This window comes from Toxotes jaculatrix, chromosome 19 (assembly GCF_017976425.1).
Source record: "Toxotes jaculatrix isolate fToxJac2 chromosome 19, fToxJac2.pri, whole genome shotgun sequence".
Classification (NCBI taxonomy): Eukaryota; Metazoa; Chordata; class Actinopteri; family Toxotidae; genus Toxotes; species Toxotes jaculatrix.
This window is the reverse complement of record NC_054412.1, coordinates 3,002,519-3,027,303: the sequence shown is the minus strand read 5'-3', so window position 1 is coordinate 3,027,303 and position 24,785 is coordinate 3,002,519. Positions and strand designations below refer to the sequence as shown.

The 24,785-nt window shown below is 42.8% G+C and overlaps 1 protein-coding gene across 1 annotated transcript in view; it reads left to right on the top strand.

The window, feature by feature from the left end:
- The window catches only part of ncoa1 (nuclear receptor coactivator 1), a 47,564-nt gene that overhangs the window by 15,099 nt on the left and 7,680 nt on the right, over window positions 1-24,785 (top strand). Inside the window, exons 3-21 of the mRNA XM_041063895.1 lie at window positions 9,729-9,834; window positions 12,489-12,655; window positions 12,979-13,085; window positions 13,224-13,401; window positions 14,308-14,487; window positions 15,943-16,035; window positions 16,731-16,871; window positions 17,475-17,622; window positions 17,726-18,716; window positions 18,833-19,060; window positions 19,674-20,028; window positions 20,475-20,657; window positions 21,154-21,268; window positions 21,386-21,554; window positions 21,977-22,291; window positions 22,923-23,024; window positions 23,285-23,717; window positions 24,071-24,239; window positions 24,343-24,532. Coding sequence (XP_040919829.1) covers window positions 9,746-9,834; window positions 12,489-12,655; window positions 12,979-13,085; window positions 13,224-13,401; window positions 14,308-14,487; window positions 15,943-16,035; window positions 16,731-16,871; window positions 17,475-17,622; window positions 17,726-18,716; window positions 18,833-19,060; window positions 19,674-20,028; window positions 20,475-20,657; window positions 21,154-21,268; window positions 21,386-21,554; window positions 21,977-22,291; window positions 22,923-23,024; window positions 23,285-23,717; window positions 24,071-24,239; window positions 24,343-24,532 — 4,353 coding nt within the window. The 5' untranslated portion in view covers window positions 9,729-9,745. The remainder of the gene's footprint in view (window positions 1-9,728; window positions 9,835-12,488; window positions 12,656-12,978; window positions 13,086-13,223; window positions 13,402-14,307; window positions 14,488-15,942; window positions 16,036-16,730; window positions 16,872-17,474; window positions 17,623-17,725; window positions 18,717-18,832; window positions 19,061-19,673; window positions 20,029-20,474; window positions 20,658-21,153; window positions 21,269-21,385; window positions 21,555-21,976; window positions 22,292-22,922; window positions 23,025-23,284; window positions 23,718-24,070; window positions 24,240-24,342; window positions 24,533-24,785) is intronic.

Here is a 24,785-nt window from a genome sequence, read left to right as displayed (position 1 = left end):
TGTCGCGTTAAAGACATAATTTGGTTTCCTTTTTTTTGGCCCTCATTCTTTGCAGACCTTTCCATATTAACTCCTTCCAAAATGTGACTTTTGTTACTAAGATAAATGAAACTGAATTCAAAACAGATGATGAGCAAATAAACAAGTCTGCAAAACAGTCAGAAGTGCTGTCATAATTGAACTGTCAGTACAGCTGTTCACTTGTATTTCTTTAAAGGTTGTGAATGCCTTGTGAGTTTTGTAGTTGAAAGGACTTTGTATTTTGTTGTCTTTTTTGGTCCTTTTTGTGTTTTGCAGAGCAAATTAAAGTTGTTTTAAGATCTACAGGAAAAAAAAGATGATAAAACTTTGAACGCTAGCAATTTTCATCATACAAAAACTATGAAAATGAGGCCCTGGGTGAAAATAAATGGAAGTAAGTGTTCTCCCTTAGAATGCACAATTGGTCCACTCTTCACTGTCTCCACACAAGGCTTAATAGCCTGTCAGTTTAATTATATAGAGTCCAGTTAGTTTAAGCTAAAATAATAGTTTAGAGAGAAGAACAAGAAAGATAATACCTCCTCTCATGTACTGTGCACTTTGAGACTTGGGGCCCCAGAGCGGCTGCATGGTTCTGAACACCCCAGCATGTCTAACTAGGCCTCCCATAGTGTTTCACGAGTTGAAATGAGGACACACACACACACACACACACACCCATGCTCACACTCCATATTACACAGAGGCCAGTGGAGTTCAGCAAATGATGAATATTCACGTGCAATTATCAGTTTGGCAGTGAACGTGTTTGAGTTTGAAAAAAATTAGGTAGGCAGATACACTCAGTTACATATGCTGTTAAATATTTTGTCCCCGTTTTAAAGATTCAGAATGGAGTTTCAGTTTTGTGTGTGTGTGTGTAGAACACAGAAAAGGGGCGGCCCCCCCCCTCTATGGACTGTAATATACATTTTTACATTTGGGTTATACAAATTGTATGATTTATTTATACTAGGTCTCAGTTTTCTGCTCACATTGTTACAGGGATTAGAAAAGTTTCCATGGCCAGCAGTTCACCGGCCACATCTCACCACTATAGACTGCTTTACAGTATCTATTCTATACACTAAGGAGTCTGAGTTACTGTGGTGTCTGTGGAGTTGTGTGCAGTCCAAGGTTATGTCTCACTTTTGGTAAACATCCTGGATCTAGGTCTACACAGATGGTGGGAAACAATGGACTGGAACTTAGCAGGGTATTCAGTCGAGAAGCGGGGACTCTTAAAGGACCACAGCAGTGCTTTTGCATGTTTGAGCCCATATTCCACAAATCGTGTTTGCATTACCTCTGACCATTTTAGCATTTATCACATTTTCCATGTTTCTGTTGGTTTCTCTTAATGTCACAGTATGACAACTGTTGCAGAGGCTTTAAACTTGCAATGGATAGGTAATCCATTTTAGTGAAGATCATTTAAAGAGCTATTAACTGATTAACAATGAAAAAAAACAAACAAAAACAAAAAACATGGGTTCCAGCTAAACCATTAATCGAGTAACCAGAAAAATGTCTGTCAGTTTCACGAATAAGGAAAATGTTTTAAACGGTTTCACCTTTGTCTGAGTTGCATTGTTGTGGCGTGAAGGCTTTCGCATCAGTCTGCTTCGGCTGGATTAATTCCCAACAATATCTTAGACATACTTGAGGTGAGGCAGATGCAGAACAAATAAAGTGATTGATAGAGGTTTGAAATGCTGCAGTTGTGAGTAATAAGCTGTCTGTAAATATGGCTCAGATGAATTAAGCAAAGGCGGTGACATTCCACACATAATACATGCAGAGTATTTCCTTGTGGATTTAGTGGTTATTTAACTTGTTCGATTGGTTTTGTAATTGTTTTCTTTGTTCTTTATGGAGCAGCGCCACGAATAACTTAGTGTAGGTGACCAGATAAGAACCGCTTTCTGCATAAATGTACACACAGCAGCATGGGACTCTGCTGTTTGAGGGTGGCGAGGCAGTGAAACTCTGTACATATTGATTTTGAAAAACTTTGTTGGCCACGATAAGGGCAATGGAAATTTCGTCTTTGATGTGGTTCATAGGTAAAACAGTGGTGGTCCTTTATGTTCTCGTAGTGTGGGTACATACAAGTGGAAAATGTCCTGATTTCTATAAGAAACAATGGTATAAAAGTTAAATTATTTATAACAGAGACTACATTTTAACTCAAAGTTAAAAACCCTGTTCATTACTGAGATACTACCCAAAACACTCTAGTCTCTTAGAGTGAACGCTCTTCATATGCAATGTGATTAATTTTTTTTTTTTGGACAAATTAAGCATGCAGGGTCATATTTTGTTTTGGAAAGTAATATTGCAAAATATAAGCAAATTAAATCAGTGCTCTGCTTCAAATGAAGGTCGTGACACTCGTTTCAGTGTTAAATCACGTTGCTGCCTCTTTTAAATCGAAGAGACTACGCAGTTTTATTGATTGAATTCTGAGTAGACTGACCCTAAACCTGACCTTATGTAGACTGACAATGGGAGAAATCTCCTCAGCTTGACGTGTCTTCACAGAAGCACGAGTGCTGCTCAGGTAGATGTAGTGTCTCAGCTGCAGTGAAGTTGTGCACTAATGAACAATAATAACTATTTACCATGCAGATGCAGAATTTTGCTTGTCCACGTGTTTCACACAGGACATATGGATCTAATCCCAGAGCCAGTGGGAGCACTGTGGTCCTGTTTGACAGAAGCTGTATACATTCTCTGGTCATGTCCTATATTCAAGAGGCAGGGCCTTAGCAACAGTGACTGAGCAGCTTCTCATGGGCTGTACCAAGTCAGTGAAGCAGAGAGGGGTGGTCACACTGTGTGCAGGAGCAGCGTGGTAATCTTGTGTAGGAAAAACACAATAAATACAGTACAATAATTATCATAAAATTATAAAATTAAGACACCTTTTTATAATTGCACGGTCTTAGCATTTCATCAGCAAGAACGGCAAAAACTACTCATCTATTTGAGATTATAAACCGAATTCTCTAATGCCATGTCTTAGCCTCTGCTGGTATAATCTTTGCTTATCCAGTGAGTACTCAACACTCCAAGATTCCTTGAAAATTATGGAAATATTGAGGTTGAGAAAGACATGACAATTGATAAATTCTTGTGAACATATCACCAAATAACTGGAACAGTGTTAATGTACGTCAGAACCGAAATGGGAACCATGAGAATTGACGTTGTAGGAACTGTCCAGGAACCCTGTAGCCTCAGCACCACTCTTCTGATAGCTGATGCCCAGTAAGATATACTGTAGATCAGGGGTCAGGGTTTGGCTGAAGGCTGAGTCTAATAACTTTTTTCATTATTGATTAATCTGCACATTATTTTCTTGATTAGTTTACAAAATGTACAACATAAAATCCTCAGCACCAGCATACGTTTGGGATTTTTTTCTTAAAAAAAATGACTGAAAGGATTATTTGATTATCAAAATCATTTCATTTTATAATTAATTATCTGTCAGTTGACTAATGGATTAATTGACTAACTGTTGCAGCTCTAGTTTGAACAATGATCATTTTCCAGCATTGATTGTTTTTTTTGGGGGGGGTTTCTTTTTGTTTTGTTTTTTTTTGGTGGGCCAGTGTTTACAGAGTTTGTTAACCTGCATCTCTTCACGATGAGGCAATATTAGATGTCATATTGGAGGTCATATTTATTGGTGTTAACAAGAGGCTTCTGTGGGGGGGGGGCTTATATTTTTTTGTTTAGGGGCCTTTAGGAATTTATTATAAGGATAATGAGTTTGTGTCAGTCTTGCTCTCTTTTCTCCCTCCCTCTGTCCTCCCTCATTTACACTTTCCTCCCTCTGCCTTTCTCCTGGTAATCTACATACTTCACTCCCCACTCTGTACCTGGTGGTCTCTTCCTCACTCCCCCCTGCAAGCCATACATTGCCGCTGTTGAGTGTGTGTGTGTGTGAAGTGATCAGTATAGCTTGCGAAATGAGAAACCAAAGCAGGAGAAAGCTTTGAGGGGAAAAAAAAAAAAAAAAAGACAAACCTAAAGATACTGAGACGGCAGGCGGTTGTAATGGAGAGCCTGTGGAGGCAGTGGGCTGTATTTCTCAGAGGGCTTTTTCTGCTGCGCTGTCGCTGCTGCTGCTGCTGCTGCTGCTTCTTTTTCTTCTTCCTCTTTGGAGACTGAAGGCTTGATCCTCTACAGTACGTCACATAGAGAGGGGGCTGAGGTCAGAAGGTGCAGGAGGAGGCTGATCTGGTCTACAGGTGTGTGGATTAGTCTTGCAGTTGTTTTTCTTGCACACGTTTTTTTTCCCCCTTTCTTTTTTGTTTACTGCAAGGCTGCTTTATGTGAAAGTGTGACTGAGGCTCTGTTCTCACAGCAGCTGGAACAGTCCTAATTATGCATGTTTCAGTCACATGTGAAACAGCTCGGATGTTATAATAAGAGCAAACTGTGAAAGCCGTCATCTGTTAAATACTGCTGTGAGTTATGTATGTGCCTTTTGACTGGTCACGCTAAAGGATCAGTTAAGGCCAGTTTAGGGGCAGAGATTGAGTATTAAGCTCAGTGTTTTGCCATACTGCCTGGCTGTATGCATAGATGCATGCTCTGCTGTCTGTGTCTGTTCAGATTTTTCAGCCTAAGAGAAAATAGAAAGTTAATAATGACATAGCTCTGTGAATTTTATCGTTTTATGTGTGTGGTGGAGAGAGAGCAGGAAAAAGAGAAGGTTAAAATGGATTGTTTGAACATTTTAATGTCCTATTATGGAACATATTAGCTAGCGGTTTCAGATTTTACCACCAATTTATACTCTTGAGTTGTGAAGTGGCTTTTAGAATAAAAATAACCGACTGACCAATTTAGCTGCCCTTTTAAAGTAGCAGCAGTAGCTTTTGTAGTAGTTGTATCCGGTGTTTTATCAACACTGGGCTGTAAGGATCCAGTTGATAGACCTATTTATGTTTGTTTGTATATGAGCCTCTGAGTAATTGTTCATGCATATGTGAAAGTTCACACTCTACTAGGTTGTAAATTGTGCAATAACAGGATATTGATATTTGTAAAAATCCATTTAACAGTTATTGTGGAGCAGGTGCTGGCATCCACTAGTGCACAATTATTAATCACAACAGAGTGAACTGCTCCATGTAAACAGAACCTAATGTAAAAAAAAAGAAAAAAAGAAAACGAGAGAGAAATTGCTGCTGAACTACTTCACTTCACTTCACCATGAGGACACAACATCAGGTTCAGCTGTTTTATTTATGTACGGTTAGTGGTATTGTGTCCTCAATGCTATCTCCTATATGCTGACAGTTCAGGGACATAATGGAGAAGACGTCCTTATTCAATAATGGAAGTTTGAGGTTTAGCTCAGCTGTAACCTCTCTGCCTCATAATCTAACCTCCTCACCTCCATATTTTTATGTTTTTACCATCCAAGCCAAAACTGCTTTAAAGCTCCTGCAAAGTTTTTTTTGGTTGTTGTTTGTTGTCAGGTTTTCAGAGTAAAAGTCTGCTACAGCCTTCACTTTAAAGCCACATTTATATTTTGCATTTGCATCTATTTCATGTGTAGCACATTTAGGAGGTCTTGAGATTGTTGAGATAGCATCAACAGTGGTACATCAACATTAACTTACCTCAGCAAATTAATGGAGCAGAACAGAAAACAAGGCTCTCATTGTGACAGTGTTGTTTGAGAGACTGCAGGCAGATAATATTAAATACAGTAAGCCAAATTATTCACAGACGGCCATGAGTGAAGGAATGGAGCTGGGAGCATAAACATATTACCTAATAACCCTGATGGTTCACCTCTTGTTTTTGTTTTTAGCTGCTCTGTGTCACAGTCTAGAGACAGCAGAGTTAAGCCAGTAATTTAGTTAGTCATCGGACATTTCATTCCCTGAAACCCAGGACGACAAAACCTTGTGTACAGTGGATTTACAGTACGCAGTATGTTGAAACAGTCGTGTGTGCCTTGAAAACTAACTGAATAAATGTTTGAAAATGAAACTCCACCGTTACCTTCTCCGTAGTTTCAGTTTTCTCTGAAACCTGCACACGTCTTGCTCAGCAGGCAGTAAATGCAGTGTCAATGAGACAAAGGCAGCAGTATGACTTCATATGAATGACAGAGATGAGAGTTAATTTAATCAAAAATGCCAAACACTTGCACGTGTGATGATAGTAACCTGAATATCCTCAGGTTTTGGGCTGTCCATCAGATAAAACAAGCTACTTCAATTGATTCCTTTGGGCTGTGGAGAATATTTCTCTATTTTCTGAAATGTTATAGAGAAAAATATTAATCAAGAGAATAACAGGCAAATTGATCGATGATGAAAATAATCAGTTGCAGTTCCTTTTTGATGTCTTTTTATATATGTTCATATATTTTTTTAAATGTTTATCTTTCACCCATAGATACATGCATATATGTAGCGGACTGCAGGTATAGTTCATCAAGTCCATCCTGTCGTGTGCGTTCCTGGTATTACCTTTTTATAGTTCGACGTTGTTGTGTTGCGGAGGAAAAGCTGGCTAGTTAGTTTAACAAGGTAGCCTTAATCATAAACACTTACCAGGTGGGAGGAACTGCTGCTCGTGAAACATAATCACAATGGTAGGGAAACAGGAAAGACCAGAAATATGATGATGGCTGTTGATGGCTTGTTGTGCTCGACTGACCAGCTTATCGACCACACACACCAGGTTTCCTTCGTTGGTTCGCTCCATAGGAAAATGAATCGTTAGACGTGTTTTCACAGTAGGAATGCAGAGCTAGAGCTTGTTCTTATGTTCTCTTGCTGTCCTTAAATTGTGTTGTGTTGTGTTGTGTTGACATATTGCCAGAAATATACAGACATAATTTGAGCTTGTCATTTGAGCTTATCCATAAATGAACAGCTTTATGATGGCAAGGTCATTCTGGAAAGATGGAGCCCGTCTCCTCTGTTTACAAATGCTGTCACTTGACATTAGGGCTGAAATGATTAATTAATTGATCAGTTACTCGACTGAGAAAATTATTGTTTTTTAATTTTTTTTTTTTATATATCAACTCGGACTCTGGGAAATTGTGAAAGCTGCTTGCAGCCCTATTTCACATAAACATGTTTATCTTAGGTAATGCATTAAAAAAGTTATTTGGTTTTGTCATCATCATATTTTATTGATAAATAACAAGCCCTATTCAAGGGAAGTATTTCTACATTGTGGAGTTATTTTTGCAGCCACATACTGTTTGAAAAATGCTGCTGATTATTACCGGGCTGGATAAAACCCGTCCGTGAGTGCACACAGTTGTGTTATGAACATCTCTTCTAAATTCATAAATTGGACTTAATCCTACTCACAGCTTTAGCTGTTATTTATGTTTATACTCAACTCGCTCTCTCAGAAACTATGCTAATTTGTATTTTCATTAAGTGCCTACGTGCAGTAGTCTCATTTCTCACTGTGTCAGATGGATCTTTTTTAAGTGCTGCGTGTTAGAAACACAAAGAGGGCCGAGGAGGACGGGTGATTTGAGGTGAAATGTAAACAAGGCCAGTCAGGAAGGATTAGCGTAGTGTGAGCAGCATGGCCTTGCAGCAGCACCCAACACTGTGACAATGGTGGCTTGTTTTTTGCAGGCTGCCCATGGATTTTGGATTTTTGGAAAAGTTTTGCGTGTGTACGGTTCGTACGCACACAAGTAAATGAAAGACATTCACACTTATTAAAGTCTCAGTTTATTTTCAGAAGCCCTGTTTTTGTCAGATGAGTAATAAAATAACGTACCCTGTCTGTCTCTAAACCTCGCTGAATTTGACAGAGATGCATGTGCTCTGCATCAGTGTTTTCTTGTAATACTTCAAATTACATTTACAAAGGTCTTAAATATTTTTCATGACCTGCTTCAACAAAACCAGCTGGAAAATCTTCAGTCCTGTTCCGTCTCTAATGTCATGTAAAAGTCAAATGTGGACCTTAAATATTATTTAAATAATACTTATTTGTTGAATTGATTCATCCTAGCTTCCATTTATCAATCTATTTTCTGCTTCTTATCAACATTCATGTTGTGTTTGATGATTAATTACTGATGTGATAAGGATTTATTGTTATATGCAGCTGAGAAGGAGTGACAAAAATGTGATGTACATGTGACTACATTTATGCACTTGGTGAATAATTGTTGGCCCATGTTATTCCTATGGTTTTCCAGTGATATCTTTCATGCTGTGGTCAGTGTGACTGTGAGGCAGATATTAAATTACATTATATGGGGTATTAAAAAGGTCTTAAAGAGTCTTGAGTTCAACTTGTAAAACCCTGCATAAAACATAAAACACAGCGTGTTTTGCAGCTCAGAGTGTTTATTGGAATGATTACTTTGGTCTTAAATCCAATTTCTGTTTCCATTAAAAGGGTTTTAACTTTGATATTTGGCTTAATGGATTGTGCAGGAGCCTTGTTCGCTGTCGTCTCCGCACGGTGTGCTTCATCAAATGTTGCAGCGTTTTCTGTTGCCATGGTTACTCCCCCGATGCTGCAGGAGGGGAGTGCATGAGAAGTGCAGACCGTAGACTTTGCAGATGGAGAAAATATAAAGGCAAGCACAAGAGGAAATAGATGATACGCGATAAAATATGAGGCTTTTCAGTTTAATGCACCAAAAACAGCGCCGCCACAAACTGAATGTGTGCCAGACACTGTTGTAATGTCACAGACTGTGCTGGAATTTACTATACGTTATTTTGTGCATCCTTTGCAGCTATGTTCTCAAACCAAATTGCAAAGCAAAATTCTGTATATATGAATAAATTTTGCTTAATATTCTAATGTTAACAAGAGCCAGAATGATAGGCGTGCCTTTTCTTCAGTGGATTGAAATGCATAAATCAGCCTTACTGCCAGTGTGGGCTATAAAGGATAGGTGGAATGTGAGAATATAAAAAGTGTTAAGTTAAAACTGTCCATTGCTGCTGCAGGGAAAGTTAAGTTTGTATTTGGTAATGAACAATCATTTTTGTTTCTTTTAAAAACCTCATATTTAGCTCCTCACATCTTAAAAAATTAAAATGAACCTTTCTAGGGCTGCAACTAACAATAACGTTTGTTATCTGTAACTTTTGTTAGTAATTATTTTCTCATTTCCCATCATTGGGTCTGTTAAATGTCAGACTATGGTGTTTAACGTCACGGTTTCCTAAAGCCCGAGTTGACGTCATTAAATGTCTTGTTCTGTCTGATTGTTTCCTCTCACATGAGACAACTGACAGCAGCAAATTCTCACAGTTTAGAAGCTGGAACCAGTGAATGTTTGGCAAAAAAGTGCTTTAATGATAAATTGATTTTGAAAACAGTTCCCTGTTTTTTTGTTTGCAATTGATTAATAATATTTGACTAATCCTTTCAGCTCTACATTTTTCAGCAATTCTGACATACCTTGTTTGTGTTGGGGTTTTTTCGTTGTTGTTTGTTTCTCACTTTTTTGTACGGATGCTTGTTTGTTGCTATGTTTAGTTTTGAGACAGTTTGGATCATATGCAAAAAACTGTGGCTCCAGTGTTGCTCTTGTTTAATCCTGGTGCGCGTGCCACTGTCGCCAACTCTAAAAACTAAAGGAGAACAGCGTTGTCTTTTTATATATTCTTGTATTTATTATAATCTGTGACTGACCTCTCTCTTTACCATGTGCCCCTCTTCCATAGATCAGTTGAAGCTGAAAATGAGTGCAGTAGGGGAAAGCCCCCTGGACCCTGCCACGCCAGAGTCACGCAAGAGGAAGGGCTCACCATGCGACACATCAGGGCAAAGGTAAAGACCCAGCCATGTTTTTTTGGGGGGTTTTGTTTTGTCAGTGACACTAAACAAAAAGATACTGCTGAAATTAAACTGTAACCTGTGAATGGGAAGGACGTACCTTTATATTAGTGGGACGTATGACTGAACGCACCTAGTAAGCACAGGCCGAGGGGCCCAAGGGGTCAAAGAGATGTCTCTTTGAACCTATGACTTTTGCACCGGTGGGTTTTGACGGCCAGAACCATCAACCTCTGACTAAGAAACAGTTTAATTGATAAATTGTGCGTTCATAAACTGTGGTCATTTTTAATTCCGTTGCTAAAAACTCATAAACATACTATTTCTTTTTAAAGACATGTGACTTATACGTGACAAAGACCATCAGCCGTATGTCTGTTGTCTTTATGAAGCAGATGATACAGTGTGATGGCCTTGAGGGATGAGTGCTGAGAGATTATTGAATGGAAACTCTGAAATTGAAATCACCTTGCTGTCAAACGATGTAAACAACAAAATATTTCCCCCGGCTGAGTATCATGTACATGTTACTTGCTATGAGCTCTTTAGTTGGTTCCTCTTTGGATCCGGTTGCAAGTTGGTAAAATCCCCGGGTTTGTTAATGAACGCCTCATTGAGTCTTTCGTTTTCTGTTTTAGTCTTTTCTGCCTCTTTCTGACACTACAGGCATCAGCAGAGAAAGAAAAAAGGCTGATGACATGTACAAACGCATGACAAGTCGGTGAAGCGTTTGTTAACATGGTGGGTGGGCTTAAATGTTCCTAAGTCAACAAAACAACTACAACATGCAGTGTTTGGAACGACAAGTCCTTAAAACATCCACAGTCCAACGTGTTAAAGTAAGAACTTGGGTTATTTTGACGACTTGAAGAGGACATGAACTGAAAACAGTGACAGAAGCCTTCATTCCCCACCAGACAAACTATTTAAAAGGCTTTGACAGGGAGTAGAAAGTATTCTGATGTGATAAAACACTATTGAACCCCTTCCCTACTCGTCACAGCTCTCCTCACTTATGCTGCTCCTCCTTTGGCCTCATTAATGGCCACTTAACCCCTCTACAGAGCACAGGACAAGTTGCTGGCTCACAGAGCCATATCAGCCACTTGTACTTTGAACAGAGTGGAAGCCTTTTGAATGTCGCTCTGTGTGTGACACCTTTTTATATCTATAGAATGACTGAATGAGAAGGAGGAGAAGATCACAGGGTTAAGGTTAGATGCAGCTTTAGGTTGGGGCGAGGTTTAAGGTTGGCACATGTCGTGGTTGAAGAATGAATGCGCTCAGTGTGCCGCGTGTGAGCGTCTATAAGGTCCAATAGCTGATGTAAGCTGATGTAACAGCCCAGCTAGCGTTTCTGCAGCAGCTACACGCAGCCACTGAGCTGCGCATTCACACAGCAGCAGCGTCCTCCCCCTCCTCACCCCTCCCTCCCCCGGTCACCACGCCTGTGTGTTCTGGCCGGCCAATGCACTGACCTACTTTTGCTGTTGTCGTCTCACACACATACTCACATATACACACATTTCTTTTCTTTTTTTTTTCCTCATGTTTACCACATACCTTGCTGTAACTCGTCGGGCTGAAAGTATATTATTGCAACCGGAGAATAAGGAGAAACACCAGGCTGTGCAAAGACTCTGAAGAGGAAGTTATTTTGTGCCAGTGTTCAACTTACCAATATATGTTAACTTTTACACTTACATATGAAAACACGCCACAGACAGTCGGTACCGCTGGATGGAAAACCACTGAACTAACACAGTACTTTGTGATGTTACTTTCCATTTCACAACTCTGAAAATAATAATTTAAACCACCTGTTGTTTGATAAAGAAGAAGCTGTCGCTCCTGCTCCCCTCAGTACGTATCTTGGTCACAGATGTTTGATGAAACAGAATCAAAGAATCCTCATCGAAAATGTTTGTTTTTGTCCGAGTTTATGTTAAAAATGTTAAAACTGTTGGCTGATGTATCATTATAAGATTTAAAAAAAAAAAAAAAAATGATGATATGATGATGGTATGATCAAAAGTCCAGAGCACAAAGATGCAAGATTCAAAGAGAGCAAGAAAATATTCTGGAGCCATTTTCCTTCAAAACCAATTACTTTAACGATTTAAAGTGGTTAAAATAATGCTAGTTAATTTTCTTTTGATTGACCAGTGGATTCACTGACTAATCGCTTCAGATCTGTTGTGTTCAATTTTCTGTGCGCCTGTCATCCAAGAGAACAAAACACCACTTAAAGTCAGTACTGCTCTTTCTCCACCTTTGCCTCTATCTCACCGCCTTCCTCTCGGCTATTTCCCCTTGTGGTCCCCTGCCTTTCTCTCGGCAGGATCCCCTGTACAACTTGAATTATTAAGGTTATTCTTGTCGGAGCACATCCTCCTGGTCTCTCAGCAGCTTCCCATGTTTCTGTTTTCTTCCCCTCTGTTCCTGTCACTCACAGCTGACCGTTTGATAAGTTGATTATTGAGCAGTAACGCTGTATTTTGCCTACATTGGCAATTACAGTTATCAGTGTCGTACATTATTCCAGATGTTAGTGTCTGACCTAAAAAAAAATGTATAAAAATAATTATCGTATTTTCCGTTTTATTCATTTTCATTTCATTTATGTCCTCACGCGTCTGTCTCTGCAGTCTGGAGAAGCGGAGACGGGAGCTGGAGTGCCGCTACATCGAGGAGCTGGCTGAGCTGCTGTCGTCCAACATGGGCGACATTGCCAGTCTCAGTGTCAAGCCCGACAAGTGCCACATACTCAAGAGCACTGTGGACCAAATCCAGCAGATCAAACGGCGTGAGCAGGGTGAGGGAGAACACACACACACACAGACACACACACACACACACACACACACACACACACACACACACACACAGACACACACATACACCATTTTTTCACTTTTCTAAAACTAATAAAAATCAAACAAATGAAAAATAGACTGTGTATCTACCCACCTATGTCGACTCTGCCTCGTCTGTCAAGGACAAGTATTTATCAGAATGTCGGTTCTTATGCTGATCAGATCTCATACTCAGGATTTATCTACAGACTTTAAACATTCATTTTCATTCATTCCATTCATGTTTATCCATATCTCTGATGTGTTTGTTTTCTCCCAGCAGAGAAAGCAGCTCTCCTGTCTCCAGATGACGAGGTGCAAAAGAGCGACATCTCCTCCAGTAGCCAGGGGCTGGTGGAGAAAGAGGCACTGGGGCCCATGCTGCTAGAGGTGAACAATACACACACACACACGCAGCATATCTTCCCCACCACCACTGCTGAGATTTTCTCTCCAGCTCGACGCACACAATCTTATTTTCTTTTACTCCTCCTGCCTCTGTTCTTGCTCATTCTCCTGCTCACTCAGGCCCTTGATGGGTTTTTCTTCGTCGTCAACCGGGAAGGCCGCATCGTCTTTGTCTCTGAGAACGTGACGAGTTACCTTGGATACACCCAGGAGGAGCTCATGGCCTCAAGTGTCTACAGCATCCTCCATGTGGGAGACCACAATGAATTTGTACGCAATCTGCTGCCCAAAAGCCTCGGTGAGTGAGCAAGGACGATGTGTAGCAACGCTACATATCCTGGGGTTACATGCCAGTAGCTGTTATTTTATAAAAGATATTTGGTAATTACATCTTCAGTATCCTCCAGTTTGACAGTTTCCATGTCAGTGAAACCTCTTTAGGAGGCAGTAAAACTCAGGAGAAGGGCTTTGGCAGCAAAATGAGTTTACAGTCCATACAGATAATTAACTTGGTTTATTGATGGAAAATACCGTAGCTGAGGCGAGTTTGACGAGCTATGAAGAAAGGTAGGAGGATGAAATATGGAAATTTTAAATGAACACGGTTTTAAGTGGCCTACACAAAGCTGGGAAGTGTGCTAGGAGAGGAAAGAAGCAGCAAAGTAGGAGCAGAGAGGCGGCGGATGCGTGGGTGAGTATGAGGAGCGAGGGAAGAGTGAAACAATGAAACAATGACTTCCTTCACGGCGATAATGTTATTCTAATTTTTAGCTACAACCTTGAGAAGCGATTATAATGAAAAGGGAGGGGGTCGCTTAAGGACAGCGTGCAAAATGTGCTCTCAGTGAACTTGTCAACACGTGCATTATTCTTACAGGAGGGCCCTTCAGTGCATCTTAATGTAAAACCTTTTTTTTTAAAGTGCTTGCTGTACTTCCTCTGCTGCTGTGGTCAGCAGAGGAAACTGCGTCTGAAATTTAACTTCTGCACATGAACATGCACAATATGCATCCAAACAGCCCGGCGTCAAATCATATTTAGCAGCTTTTTTTATTTAAATCAGATTTGCACCTGTAATTTTTCTGCACACCTCGCTGGATGGAGCAGCTGTGCAGCCCCTGATTCTAATCTCATCATCGATACTTAACTTATTTGTGTTTTGTTTTTGTTTTTTGTTGTTTTTTTTTTTTTCCTGTTTGTCCAGTAAACGGTGTGCCGTGGCCACAGGAACCTGGCCGAAGGAACAGCCACACCTTTAACTGTCGCATGCTGAAGAGGCCGCCGGACGAGGTGGACTCGGAAAATCTGGAGGCTCGGCAGCAGTACGAGATCATGCAGTGTTTCACCGTTTCCCAGCCAAGGGCCATGCAGGAGGAGGGAGATGGTACATGCAAACACAATGAGTGCACACAGTCTGCAGACATTTTCCCACACAGAGTCAATAGATTGTACAGTTTTTGGAGCCAGTATACATAATACTGTACAGTCAGGATGGAAGTAAGGAAAGCTGAGCACAACTATGTCTGTGTGTCCTTTTCCTTTTATTTAGTTGTGTGTTTACCCTTTAGCTCTTGCTTGCTATTGTTTTGAAAATTGTAAATTAAGCTCATTTGAAACCTGGTGTGTCAGCGCTGCAGCTAGCTTGCAATTTCTTTACCAGTATGGTGTATTTCATTATGATAGCTCAGTTATTGAGCTGGTGCTGTGGCTGATGTGGCTAGTGTTGATTTCCAAGATTAAAGCCGGACACAGAAGATTGTGGAACACGCAGAGCTGGGTGTGATTCTGCTACTGGAACATTTAACGCAGTCACCGCTCTGTCCCAGTCCTTTTCCATATGTCCGGTCCTCATCAGAAATTTAGTAGCTCCTCGCCAGCAGTGAGTTGTAAAGAGTGTAGCGCGGATCCTCCCACATGACCCCTGCCACTATTCACTATTTCAGTGTTGTTGTTGAGGTTTAATTTTTGTTCTCAAAGCTCGGTCACAAACCAGAAGCCACTGAAAACCAGGAACTGAAACTGCTGTGTATAGATGGTGTAAAGAAGTTGAACTTTCAACTGCTTTAACCACCTCCTGCTTATAAATTGTCTTAATCCAGTGATCAGACTGTTTTCTGTTCATGGTTTCCATGTGTATCACAGTGGAAAATTTTAATTTGATTTGATTTGATTTGAGTTTATGTTTCAGTAAACCAAAATTAAAAATTTCCTTCAAAACGGTCCACACACGAATCACTGAAGTGGTCTCAAGGTTTGTTCCCTCTTTCGTGCTAAGAGGAGGGAGAGACACATATGACAGTTTTTTTTCCTGTTTATCCTGTACACAGTGCATGAAGAATAATTGGTTTGCAGAGTTTCACATTTCAGAGTCGCTGGTGCAGTGGCCTTGATAAAACTGTGTCATGTGGCTCCTGCACTGTAGATTCACCGTGCTGTTGAGACGACACATTTCCCAGCTTTGAATGACTCATTTATACAGAGAAACGAAAGTGATGATCAGATTTGTGAGTTCTGACAGGTTGTCAGGATGTAGTTTTTCCTTGTGTGTCTCTCGGGGAGATATTAGAAAAAACATGAATCCAGTATTTTGTCTATGTTATATGGTAAAGGTAAAACTAATAATGTCATGACATAATTCACTTATATGTTTTTATCTAATTTCATCGCTGTTCATTCTTATACTTGGCAGTTTTGACATTTGCTGACACAAAGTGCCGTGTCTGTCTTTTTTTAATTTCTTTTTGTCTTTCACTTTGGCGTATTTTCTTTGACTGACCGTGACGGACGCACACAAACACGTCCCTCACCACTTCTGTCCTTTCTTTCTTTCTTTCTTCAGACCTGCAGAGCTGCCTGATCTGTATTGCCTGTCGGATACCTCGCACCCAGCCTGTCAGCAGTGAGTCTTTCATCACGAAGCAGGACCCCACAGGTAACACACACACACACACACACACAGGTATATGATAGTCAGGACTATAAAAATGTACATAACGACCTAATTCATGTGTATGAAGTATCTTAGTACGTTACCCTTTCAGTATTTATTCCAGCGTTGTTTGCGCTCTCTGTATTCTTAACAATTTACAGAAGCACTTTGACATTGGATGTTGTTTTTCATAGTTGCTTGTTATATGTATTTATATAGACATCTAGCTGTTCGCCTGCTTCTATGCACATATAAGGGAAATGTTTATGTTCACCACGTTGTCCGTCCGTCCCGTTCTGATGAACACAATATCTGCGGCCTTGAGAGAATTTCTTCGAATTTGGCCCTGAAAGTGTCCCAGCATGTGCACACATACAGGGAGTGATGGTACATGTGCCGCACTCTGCAAAGGTTAAGTCAGAGAAATTGATTGTGTCTGTGGGCGTGTTGAGATATATCAGGGAATGGGTCACATTAGAGGAAGGTGGAGGACATGTATGTATAGATTGGACTGGAAACCAGACTAAACCAGTAAACAAAAAAAAAAAAAAGTTCCAACTCTCAGTAAATTATAGAATTTTTCATGAAGGTCAGCGTGAACCCTGAATGAGCAGAGGCTACTGCAGATGCAGGCTGATCTTTGTGCATGTGTGTGTGTGTGTGTGTGTGTGTGTGTGTGTGTGTGTGCTCACCTCCAGGGAAGATCATCTCCATAGAAACTAGTGCTTTGCGAGCGACAGGCCGGGCTGGCTGGGAGGACCTGGTCAGGAAGTGCATCTACGCTTTCTTTCAGCCGCAGGGTAAAGAGCCCTCCCACGCCAAGAAGCTGCTGCATGAGGGTGAGTAGCCACAATTGATTGTCCGAGACTCACTCCCAAAAATCATTGACGCGCTCTTTACCAGCTTTTCTGTGGTTACCAGAGTTTCAGCACTACTTTATTATCACTGTTACGGTTTCAGCTGAAAGCTAAGTTTCAGTAAGTTTTTGTACTTCCAACACATTTTTTTCTGCCAGCTTAGATTCAGCGTATTCAGATTTCTATGGTGGAATTCACTGAAAAGATTGTAAAGGGATCAGAACAGACAGAATAGGAGTGAACAACTATCTTTTTTTTTACGAAATTGCGAATTAAAGAAATTTATTTACGATTTTGCAAGACAAAGAAATGTAGCAAATCCACATTTTAAAAAGCTGGAGCCATTTCATTATTTTGTGATTTTGCCTGGAAAAATAACAATGAATAGATAATAAATAATTTTCTGTTTACTCAACTTCATGCCAAAGTATCACAGAGGCCTTAGGGGCAGTCCGAGCTCTTTAAGCCTGGATACACCCGCGGAAGGAAAAGGCAGAAGACAAACGGGAGATGAGACTAAAGTCTAAACACTGTGTTTGCCTCTTCCTCTGTGTTTGGGTGTGTGTCTGTGTGTATTCCCAACAGTGATGACCCATGGCAGCGCTATCAGCCCGCTGTACCATTTCACATTAAGTGATGGCACCCCGCTGAGCGCTCAGACCCGCTGCAAGTTCTGCTGCCCCCCCAACCCTGATGTACAGCCCTTCATCATGGGCATTCACACTATTGACAGGTACTGTGATGGACACACACACACATGCAAATGTACAAGTTTCAGCACGCACCACTGGTACACTGAGATCCTTTTTGGCTTTTATTTTTCTTGTCTCTCCCAGGGAACACAACACTGCTAGCTCTCAGGAAAACACTAACCCCAGCCTTCCACCAACCCTTGGCAGCCTTGCCCAAACTCCCTCCCGCTCCCCAACTCTTCCCCCCGGCAGCAACTCAACCCAAGGTTCAGGCCTCGCCAGCTCAGGCCTTCACCCCAACAACAGCAACGCCTCCTCCCACGGACATAACCCAGCCACACCCACAGGCTACCTGACGCCCAGTCGGACGTGTCCCCAGCAGGTCAACAGTCCCTCTCCTTTGAGCAGCCCACTCACAGCCACCCCTACCTCTTTTATGTCTCCCAGGATGCCACGGGCCAGCCCTGGGTTAGGGGGAAGCCCTCGGGTACCAGGGAACACCTTCTCTCCCTCCACACCAGGCCTCCATTCCCCAGCCGGGGCACTGAGCAGTGGAGGCAGCCTCAACCGACAGCAGTCTGGTGGTGATAGTGGTAGTGGTGCCAGCGGTGGGTCAACAACAGGGTCCTTCTCCCTGTCCTCTCCTGTCCCTCAGAGACAAGCCAGTACACCCACCGGCTCCTCTACTCGGCCTCCATCGGCAAAACCCCCAGAGGGAGGAGAAGGAGGGGGAGAGGACTCTGTTAAAGCCCCCCTTCCTTCTGCCTCACAGCTGGGTACCTCCAGACTCAATCAGCTCCTGGATAGCAATGGGACAGCAGCTGAGTCTAACAACAACAACAACAGCATCCACTGCACCTCATCACCTCATCCTTCTAACCCCCATCCTGCCCCTCAGTGCCCCGCCTCCCACAGTACGCTAACAGAACGACATAAGATCCTCCACCGGTTGCTCCAGGACAGCAGTCCCAACGATGCCTCCACCACCGCTGAGGAAGGAGTAAACAAAAGCGAAGTTGATATCAAGAAGGAGCCGCCCACCAGTCCAGCACTCACCACAGCACCTCCCAAGTCCAGCTCCAGAGAACCACAGGACCACCAGTTACTCCGCTTTCTCCTGGATACAGACGAGAAGGTGACCATTAAATATGCCCTGCGTGTTTGTTTCTGATGAGATTAAGATTGTGATTTTGTAAAATAAGAGTCAATAATTGTGTTTTTTTTAACTGAAACGTTATTTTGTTCTTGAAGGACCTGGGGGACCTGCCTCCTCCATCAGCTCTTAGCCTGCAGACGGTCAGGGTAAAGGTGGAGAAGAGAGCCAGCGGGGAGGGAGTGCCCTGCACTGGGTCCACCATTGCAGCAGGAGGTGCATCCAAACCTGCAGGAGTCTCCAGCAGCTCGGCTTGCATCAGCCCCAAATCAAGTCCCGTAGGAGAGAACCGCCGAGACAGCCGCAAGGACAGCAGAGACTCCGCGGTATGGTGGTTGTTGCTTACGTTAGTGTTGTAGGATGTAGTCAGCGGGCTAAGCAGCTGGTTTAGACCTTTGCTAACTCTGTCTAACTTGGTCCAGACAGTCATGAGACCCAAATTGTAACAGTAATGACCCAGTAATCATAACATGTGTAATGATTACTGGGCCATGTGTTATGGTTGCTCCCTGAAGGAGGGCACATGTTAACAATCATGCATGCATGCCACTGTTTCTTTCAAATTTCCATCAGCGCAGAGTCAGAAAGAATATTTCACAATTAGAAATAGTAATTTTCCTCTTCTGAGCTTGGGTCCTGCTTTGGGTTCTGGCCTGACAGCCATTGTAAATCAAGCTGAATGTTTATTTTCTTGGACTTTGTCTCCACTGTAGGCTCAGCTACCAGCTGCAGCCTTTGAAGCTCGCTGGCCTTTGACCTTTTGTCTCTCCCCATCTCTCTTTCACTGATCATCTGCCCCCCCACCCATCCATTATTCTTTCATTTTTACTCTTTTATGCCATTACACCATTCATTCTCCAATCCTCTCTTTTTACCCACCCTCCTCATCTCTCTCCCTTTTGATTTGTTTCTGCTTCACTCTCTGTTTCTCGCCCTCAGATGTCTGGTGGCCCTGTTGACATGGACCCTCTCACCCAGCTGCTGCCTGGCCTGAGAGGCCCAAGTGGGGCCAAACAGGGCGGCGAGGATTCAACAACCCCTGGAGGAGATCACCAACTCCAGTCTCCGGCCCCCCAGGCCCAGCCCCCAGCTCAGCTCCAGTCCCCCGTGCCTCAGCTCCAGTCTCCCCTATCCCAGCCCCAGTCTCTTTCCCAGTTGCAGTCACCGTCACCCCAGCTCCACTCCCCTTCCCCCCAGCTCAAACTGCAGTCACCCACCCATCTCCAGCCCAGTGAGGCCAGCACTCCCCGCAATGTAAATGTGAAGAGAGAGCCTCCCGGCACTCCTAACAGAGGTACAGTTTCAGCTTAGAGTGAAGGAGGGAGGGGGGGTCCTGTAGAGAAGTAAATGTCTTGCATATTTTCAGACTAGCTGTGTGGACACGGCTGTTTTGAAGTTTGAGTTTAATTGAAATTTATTGGATTTAATATTAATAAATTACAAAATAGCCTTTCTCAGAATTTTTAATGAGTTTAATGTCACCATTATTTTAGTATTACCATTATTATTATTATTATTACCAGTTGTAGTAGTATTCCGTTCAGTAGTACAGTTTATTTACCTACACTTTGTTAGTCTATGTGCCCCTTAGTGGCTATCAGGAGGCACTGCAGTGTCAACAGACCTCACATGGAACCAGGACAATTTATTTGCTTCCTTTGAGTTTCAGTATTATATTCCATTGGTCTGTGCATCGTTTTTATTTTTATGTGTATGTGTTTGTATGTGTTTGTGTCCCAGGGCTCAGTGATGGCGGACCACCCTCTGGTTGTAGCCTCCAGAGTCAGTCATCGTTTGATTTCTGCAGTCCCCCCACTCCAAGCCAGACACAGGCCCAGGGACAGGGAAACCCCTTCCAGACCCCCAAAGACAGCAGCCCCTTCCCAGAGGCAGAAGTTATCAACCCATTCAGTTCGAGCACTGGTAAACAACCCGGCCTAACAGAGCAAACATTTTGTATTATAATCACAATTTGTAAGTGAGGATTTACTGGAAATATCCTGGAAAAATGATCTCATGACATCTGTGGGAACCTCGTTTGCTCAGAATTGAATCCTGTGTCATAAAACAATGGCATAAAAGGATCCAGGCTGAAAATGGCCGCAGAGCTTTGAAGAGGAACTTGACACTTATTCTTGTGTAGCAGTGCAGCATTGTTGAGTTGACCTCTGCAGACGTTTTACACGTCTGACCATACCGTACTGTTGGGTGTGTTCAGACTGTATTCTGTTACAAGTGATTTAGCTTTAGAGGAGAGCGGTACAAAGCTACATACAAGGCGCCACGTACCGTACGTCAATGTGTGGATAACTTTATTAAATTTATTCCTCACACTTTTAAGTCGAGGTTCAGTGTTATTATTATTTTTCTCCAGTAAAGTGTATTATTTTCTTCAAAACTGTGTTAAATTGTTTTTCAGGCCTAAACAAGATGGATGTGGGAGACTCCCAGTTCCAGCCCCTGGCTCTGTCTGACACCTTGTCTTTTGATGGTCTTGGAACCCCTTTACAGGCTCCTTTGGCATCACCACAAGAGTAAATATGAACAGTCTAAGCTTCTTTTAACTGTAATTTTCCAGTGGAGAATCAATGGCCGTGCGGATTATTATGTGCAGCTTTGCTGTAATGGGCTTTGTTTCTCTGTGTGAGCAGGCAGTGTGTGCCCTGTACGCTGGATGAAGTGCTCGGCCCTCCGACCACACCTGAGGGCCGAAACGATGAGAAAGCCCTCCTGGAGCAGCTCGTCTCCTTCCTCAGTGGGACTGATGAGAGCGAACTGGCTGAGCTGGACAAAGCCCTGGGTATCGACAAGCTGGTCCAGGTAAGTGTGTGATGAAGGCTGTGGCAGAGGCTGTGCACAGGTGGAAAGAGTGCAGTTTGGAAAGGCTCTACATGTTGAGTTTGAACATCAGTGAATCGTCATTAATTGTACAATGTTGCTATAATTAATCACAACAAACAGAACAGTTGCTCAGTTGAAAAGTTGGCAGCCTCTGCTGGCCTCTGATCTGCCTGGACCTCTTTCAAATAAAACAGGATGTGTTTTCACTGTGCGAGCAATCACCGGCTTTACTCCGGTTCTACTGTTCCGACCACAGTAGCTCTAACTTAATTTTAACTTTAAGTTTAAATTAATTTGAACTTGGCTGTTAGAGGGCACTCAGGCAGTCAGATGAAATGACTGAGCTTTTTTCATTTAGAATAAAGAAGCATATCGTTAATATCCCGTTCCTCTCTTCCCAGGGTGGCTGCTTTGACCCTTTGCCTCAAAACTTCCCAACCCAGCAACCCACTGCCACCCCAGTTTCCATGGACCCTAAACTCCCCACCTACCCTTCCCAATTTTCGTCCGCTCTTCAAGCTCAGTTTCCTCCGGAGCTGGCCACGGTGGGGCCGCAGGGTCTGGGGTTTGGAGCCCCGCGGGGGGCTTTCCCCGGTGGGACGGGCATGGGCCTGAGGCCAGGCATGACGCGACCGCAGGGGATGGGCACTCAGCTCAGGCTGCCACCCAACCAACTGCGCCTGCAGCTGCAGCAGAGACTGCAGGGCCCACAGCAGGTGAGGACACGCCGACGGTGGCTCGTGTTTTTTATCATGTATTTAATTTATTAAGATTATAATCTATTTAAGATGGAAGCTGTTGTTTCTAACTGTGGCCCATTTTGTTGCACGTAAACAGTCAATACTACACTATGTTCAAAACCTTATTATTAACACAGTTTGAGGGCCGCTAATGTAAGTGCAATTTGTTATCCATAAAAAAGTAAAAGGCTTTATTGAGTTATTTTCACATTTCCTTTTCTCCGTGCTTTCATACACTACACACCCTCGATTTATTACACATCTCAGCATTCGACTTTCACAAAGTATTGACTTGTAGCTCTCTGAATCCAACTATATCATAATGAATCTGCTGTTTTCATTTTGCCAGTATTGATTAAAATGCCCTTAGAAGGGCTCTCCACCTCCCCTCCCTCCTTCATCGCTAATATTCAACTCCCTCGCTGTCACTCTTCTCTTCTGTCTCCGTCCCTCCAGTAATATATATATATTTTTAATAATCTAATTTATTCTCCTGTCTTATTAAATCCTGTCTTCCCGCGCTCCGTTATCATCCCTTCCCTCTAATCCTTCAACACCTGTCTGACCTCTGCTTATTTCATTTTGTTTCTCTGTGGCTCTGTCTCAGCTCCAGAACAGGCTGGCAGGTATAAATCCATTTCCTGCAGGAGCCCAGCATGTGAACATGGGTATTCGTCAGGGGGTTCAACAACCTCAGATGCCCTCACAAGTGAGTCACAGTGGCGGCAGACACCGCCGCCCTCATCACCCACTGCTGCTTTTCTACACCAGTTAATTTGTTTACATAGATACGACCGCTTCGTTGAAATATTGCTTAAAGCTGTGTTGATCAATATTTTTATATTAATGATGGATTTAATGGCTACGTGCAGGGTCGCGCACAGTGTTGAACTCATATCTCATATCTTTACATTGAGAATGAAGCCTGAGTTCTCTGTAACATTCCCGTCTCCACATCATCTTCCTCAGCAGCCTCCACTGAATGCCCAGATGCTGGCCCAGCGTCAGAGGGAACTCTACAGCATCCAGCACCGCCAGCGCCAGCTTTTCCAGCAGAAAGTCATGCTGATGAGACAGAACATGGCAGGCGCTCCGACTGGAGCTGTGGGGCCCATTGGAACTGCCAGGGTCCCGAAAGGGGCCCCAACAACGCCTCAACAGCAGCAGCAACAGCAGCAGCAGCAGCAGTTCAACTTCCCGTCAGGGTACAGCCCGATGACGGGAAACCCCCCTACCTCACCGAGTCACTTCAGCCCCATGTCTGGGGCCCCTCTGGACAACAAACTGTCTGGCAGAGTTCCTCTGAGTAACCAGACGCTGATGGGCGGCGTGCAGGGCCAGTTCAGCAGCACCGTGAGCTCGTCACTGCAGCAGGGCCTGTTTCAACAGTTCGGAGGGTCTGGTAAGTTCAAGGAAACCTGATCCAGAGCCATTTGATCAAAAACTGGAATAATATCTTCATGTTCATTTAAAATCTGATTTTGCTTTGCTGCGATGTTGTAGATAGAAATACACAATAACAAAGTTTTGGTTGTAAACACTCAGTGGCTGGTAAAACACCACCTTATACAGAAAGTTTAACAATCACTCCTCTTCACATGTACAGACTCAGAACGACTGCTCTGTCTTCTCATAAACCTAAATCTTAGTCTAAAAACAAATTCCCAGTTGAACATATTTTTAATGGTCAGTCAGTGAAGTGCTGATGTTATGTCTTTAAAAAAAAAAAAAAAAACATTCCCTTCCTTTCCTAAGCTATGGTCCAGCAAGACCCATCCTTCCCTCCTGAGATGAGCCCGACCAGCCCATTGTTGTCACCTCAAAACTCAACCTCCCAGAGTCCTCTGCTTCAGCAGGCCCCACCTCCTGGCTACCAGTCACCAGACATGAAGAGCTGGCAACAGACGGGCATGGGCAGCAACAGGTTAGGAAGTGTACACAGTTATGTTTCTATGTTTAAAGTGGATCCTGTCGCCCGCCCCTTCGTGCAACATGCTGACTCCTCTACTTGTGTCTGTCCGCTCCAGCCTGTTCAGTCCGTCAGGACAGAGTGCAGGGCAGGCGTTTGGCCAGCAGGGGGTTTACAACAACATGAGCATCACCGTCTCCATGGCCGGAGGCTCCGGTGGTGTCGGCTCCTTACCTCCCATGGGGCAGGCGGTTGGCATGAGCAACAGTAACCTCAGCAACGTCGGTTCAGTGTGCAGCGACCAGCAGGTTAGTGACTGAAACTGGTTTTCTGTCTGGTGTTTTCTGTCACCTACCATCCGACTTTGTGGTGCAGAGAGCACATTTCCCCCAAAGTTTGAAGTCCATAGAATTTGTCCAATACTTGCCCAACAAACTTCCTTTGTTGTTTCTTTTTCTTTGTTTTGTTTTCTTTCTTTCTTTTGTTACTAATTTGGTCTCACAAACAAGCTGTTTTTGTTTTTTTTAATTCTCAAAAGTGTGTTCACTAAAAACGCCCATT